At 36.7% G+C, this 4,929-nt stretch overlaps 1 protein-coding gene across 2 annotated transcripts; it reads left to right on the top strand.

Moving 5' to 3' along the window:
* The first annotated feature begins 629 nt into the window (after positions 1 to 629).
* Positions 630 to 4,411, top strand: LOC107865733 (putative disease resistance protein RGA3). 2 transcript variants are annotated; one of them, XM_047409025.1, is made up of 2 exons: positions 630 to 1,340; positions 2,258 to 4,411. In XM_047409025.1, exon 2 carries the CDS (start codon positions 2,996 to 2,998, stop codon positions 3,797 to 3,799), a length of 804 nt encoding a protein of 267 aa, XP_047264981.1. In that variant the 5' UTR covers positions 630 to 1,340; positions 2,258 to 2,995; the 3' UTR covers positions 3,800 to 4,411. Both variants share the same exon structure in this region, with proteins under 2 accessions (XP_047264981.1, XP_047264983.1).
* The last annotated feature ends 518 nt before the right edge of the window (positions 4,412 to 4,929 follow it).

Genomic DNA, 4,929 nt, shown 5'->3' with positions numbered 1-4,929 from the left:
AAATCATAGGTTTTGGGTAGGCAAAGTTCAGGACTTGAATTTTGGTTGAATGTTGGAATGTGCGTATGAATGTTTCTTTCTAGTTTATCGTATTTAATTCAAAATGTACTCATTTACCGGGGAATGCCCCGAGATACATTGTATTTATTACTCGGGGAATGCCCTGACATACTATGTTAGCAGAAGACATTCGTGATAAAGGCCCGAGGCGTCGGGTAAAAAACGGGAGTGTAGTCAGGATTAGTATAAGTTAGATAGGTTTTATTTTCGCATTTTGCTATTTTGGACTGTACTGGACACTATATTTTTGGATTTGTTTTATTTTGTTTGTTTGTTTGATGTCTCTACGTGTTTTGTGTGGTTTGTACACTCGTTGATGTCAAATTAGCCGATACGTTCCACCAAGCAACCGTGGTCAAACCACAGGATCGAGGGGTGCCTAACACCTTCCCCTCGTTCAACAGAATTCCTTAGCCGGAATCTTTGTTCGCGGATCAGTGTTATAGAGTCAAAACCGTTTTGAAAAAGGATATCCACGGGTGACTTGGCACACCCGATTTATGTCAAGTGGCGACTCTGAGTTTTTAATATAAAAAGTCCTTTTTGAAATAAATTTTCATCTTTTTATCACATAATAATGAAAACCCTTTCGAACCTTAAACCATATTTTTTTGGTAAAAATGGGGTGTGACAACTATTTGTTGATTTTAGCTTTGTCTGTTGTTTATTATTTCTGTTACTATATCGGAAACAACCACTCTACTGTGAGGTAGAGGTATGCGTACATTTTTCCCTCTTCAGAGTTCCAGACCTCATTTTGTAGGATGACCTACATTGAGTATGTTGTTGTTGTTTTACTTTGTTAATTGGATGACTGATTTTGCACACTGACTAGAGATTCGGTGGCATGATTTTGAAGTTTCTAATTGTTAATTCAAAGTAAACTGTGTATTCTCTCTTTAAATAATCAAAATGTATGACTATTTCTTCCATAATGTGTCATTTGTTGTGAGGAATAGGTCTTAGTCAACCCTTCATGGATTGTGTTTAAGTTGAGGCAGCTTCTGTCCCTTGTAAATTTATTACATTTTCCAACAACAAGATTGTTCATCTTCAAAATCATATAACACATACTTGATACTTTTTCGATAATCGCTGAAACAATTCTTTTCAAGCTCGCTGCTGAAATCTTGAAAAGCTTGGGTTTTCTTGCTGCTGAAGAAGTAGGATCCATTTACGGACTATGCAATGAGCTTCAAAATCTTTCTGCTACAGTTTCTTCTATCCAAGCTGTACTCATCGACGCAGAGGAGCTACAGGGGAGAAGTCATCAGGTTCAGGTGAGTGAATTATTAGGTGTTTGCCTTAATTTTCTTTTTCTCTTATAACATAATTGGGTAATTCATCTCCTGAAAAATAACTTCCTCTGTCTCAATTTATATATGTGGCACGGTTTGTTTTCCTAGAGTTAAAACTTTTTTGATTTACACCGTATACTCAGATATGGAATCTTTAAGTTTTTTGAGACAAAATATACATATTTGAAAACTACATAAAAAGCACTATAAGACACAATAATTGATAATTCAAAATAATTAAACAATCATGGTCAAAGAAATCTTAGATGAATCTCAAAATTAATAAGGTGCCACATAGTTTATGAGGAGGGGAGCTGAGAGTCTTCTTTAGAGGAAGAATTTATGAGGAACAAGTATTACTCAGTCGCTTGTGTGAATCTCTTTCTCTTTATATATTTCTATTCATCCTGTGATGTTTGCTTTGTTAGATCATTAGCCTCAAAGAAGAACTCTTTAAGCTTCCTTATTTAGGAATTAGGTGTCATACCGAGTCCAAGTTTTTGATATTGGCATGAATTGAGGAATATGGGGGCTGTTTTAGACATTGTGATGTACTGCACATATTGGTTGGTTGCGTAAGAGGTTTGTGTGATGTCGTGATCTGGGAGAAAGAATGGGTGTGGATAAATACGCCATTGTTAAAGAATCTTGGAGCCTTACGCTCGTCAAACGTTCAACCAAGTGTCTAAATAAAAACATGAGAACACTCTTATCATTTGTGTGAAACTCTTACTCTCCTTTATATAGTTTTTTTATGGATTGCTTATCTTCACCTGCGGAGATATATCGATTGATAGGACCATGTTAAATCATTATGTTTCTTTTGATATATTTCTATTTATCGTTGTTGTTTGCTTTGTTAGCATTGGCATGATGCCTACTTATTTTGATCCTAACAGGACTGGATAATGAGGCTTAAAAAAGTGTTCTTTGAGGTTGATGATCTTTTGGATGACTTCGCCACTGAAATTATGCATCGAAAATTGGTGGATAAGATAGGCATCTTCTTCTCAAAATCAAATCCGATGATTTATAATTTTAAGATAAGTCATCGTCTCAAGGCCATTCGACGAGACCTAGATGTAATTGCAAAAGATAAGGCCTCCTTAAACCTAGTTGAAAAGAGGCAGCAACCTTTGCTTCCGGAGCCTTATTCAGTCCAATTGAATTTGTATAGACAGACTTATTCATTTGTTCCTAAAGGAGAAGTGATTGGAAGGAGTGATGATAAACAGGAAATTGTGGATTTTCTTTTGGATTCTGAGTTTGAAGAGAATGTTGTGGTTATATCAATTGTTGGCCTTGGGGGACTAGGAAAGACCACTCTCGCACAATGTGTGTACAATGATGAAATGATTAAAAAGAACTTCGATAAAGCATTATGGGTTTGTGTTTCGGATGTATTTGAAGTGAAGATGATTGCAGAAAAGATCATCGAATCTGGAGGAGGAGAGCAGGCTAATTACCTTCAACTAGAGGCAGTGCAAAACGAGCTTAGGAAAATGCTTGATGGGAAGAAGTATTTACTAGTGCTCGATGATGTGTGTAATGAAGATCCCTTGAAATGGTCAAACCTGAAGAATATGTTGATTGGTTGAGCCAAAGGAAGTAAGATTTTAGTGACTGCTGGTTCAGACATGGTGTCAGAAGTTTTCGGAAGTGTTCATCAACATAAATTAGGAGACCTTTCAAAGGAAGAAGCATGGAGATTTGAATGTACCAACGAGCGCAAAAATTTGACTTTGGTGGAAATAGGAAAGGAAATTGTGAGAAAGTGTGGAGGAGTTCCTCTTGCTATAAGGTCAGTAGGAAGCCTACTACACCTCAAAAGAACGGAGGATGAGTGGATGTATTTCAAGAATCAAGAATTGTCAAATATCACACGAGGAGGAAATGATCTAATGGCCATTTTGAGATTGAGCTATAATTACCTTCCTCGGCATTTAAAGATATGCTTTGCATATTGTTCCCTCTATCCAAAGGATTTCAAACTTAGAATATTTGATTTGATTACCATGTGGATTGCTCAAGGCTTTATTCAAGCAACTAGTAGCAGCAGAGATAATGTGGAAGATGTTGTAAATTCATATTTCGTGGATTTGTTAAGAAGGTCGTTCTTTCAAGAAACTGAAGAACATGAATCATTTATGCAATTTTACAAAATGCATGATCTTATTCATGATCTCGCAAAAGAATTTGCCGATAGGGACTTTTTCAGCATCACTAAAACAGAAGATACAAAAGTTGTACCAGAACAATCTCTCTATGCTTCTTGTTTGTTCCAGATTGATGGTTCATTGGCATTTCCCAATTCATTCTACAGGAAGCATATGAAGTTGCGTACATTTATTTTTCTAAATCGTTCTTCACTCGATGTCCTTAGCATTTCAACTTTAGAGAGAATGATTTCAAGTTTTACCGCTTGCGCGTCCTACATCTAGGTCAACTGGATATAGAGTTTCTGCCTCAATCTTTAGGTGGACTGAAGCATCTAAGATATCTCTCTATTTCTTTTTGGAGCATTGTTGCTTTACCAAATTTCATCACAAAATTGCATAATCTACAAGTTCTAAAGTTGGATAATTGCATTAAACTCAAAAAGTTGCCAAGGGATATTTGGAGTTTGGTGAGCCTTCGACGTTTGGTATGTGAAAGGTGCGACTCATTAACCCATATTCCCCTAGGGTTTTTGCAGTTGACAAGTCTCATGCATTTCGATTTTGATGGTTGCTCATCCCTGGAAGATATGCCACCTGGAATTGGTCAATTGACGTCTCTACGGACGTTGACAAGTTTTATCATACGCTAAGAAAGTTGCACATCTGGCCAGGCAAGTGACAAGTTGAATGAATTAAAAGTCCTTGTTGATATGGAAATGACAACGGAAACACGAAATTACACTCCAAATCAGTCCACTAATCTTAATGATTCGAGGACCAAGATGGAGACCACACTCGGATTCGCTACCAACAACAAGAGTACAAGATACAAGGGTATATTTCAACACCAAAACAGCTATAAAACGGGATGAACAATATCAACAACAATAACACAAGTTTTGGATTCAATAAATTACCCAAAACAGTCCACTACACAAGATAACAATAACAAAAGTACAGGATAGATAGTGAGACCAAGATTATTACAAGATTAAGAACTAAAGAGTGTATTAAACTCAAAAACCCCTAATGAATGTAATAATCAAAACCACACTCTTACGGTGACCGCCAAGGGAATCAACTCACCTCAAGATTCACCGTTTCCAAGCAAAGAACAATGTTAACTTTTCCAAGCCCTATACTAGAACTACACTAAGTTGGTATACTCTCAAGAGAGAGGATTTTAAGTGTTTCAATATTTCATCTTTCATAATCTAAAGAGAAAAGACCTAAAATGCACTACTTATAGTATATTACAAAGACAAAAAGACCACATTACCCTTAATGACCAAGGGTGGCCTTGGTGTGTTGGAAGACAATATGACTTGTCCAAGATGCCCTTAAAGCTAAGTGACCAAAATGCCCTTAGTAAAGGGAACCAAGACCGTGAACCAACAAAGGTGGTCCAAACC

The sequence above is a fragment of the Capsicum annuum genome, chromosome 3 (genome assembly GCF_002878395.1).
Source record: "Capsicum annuum cultivar UCD-10X-F1 chromosome 3, UCD10Xv1.1, whole genome shotgun sequence".
Classification (NCBI taxonomy): domain Eukaryota; kingdom Viridiplantae; phylum Streptophyta; class Magnoliopsida; order Solanales; family Solanaceae; genus Capsicum; species Capsicum annuum.
This window is presented reverse-complemented; position numbering and strand designations above follow the sequence as displayed.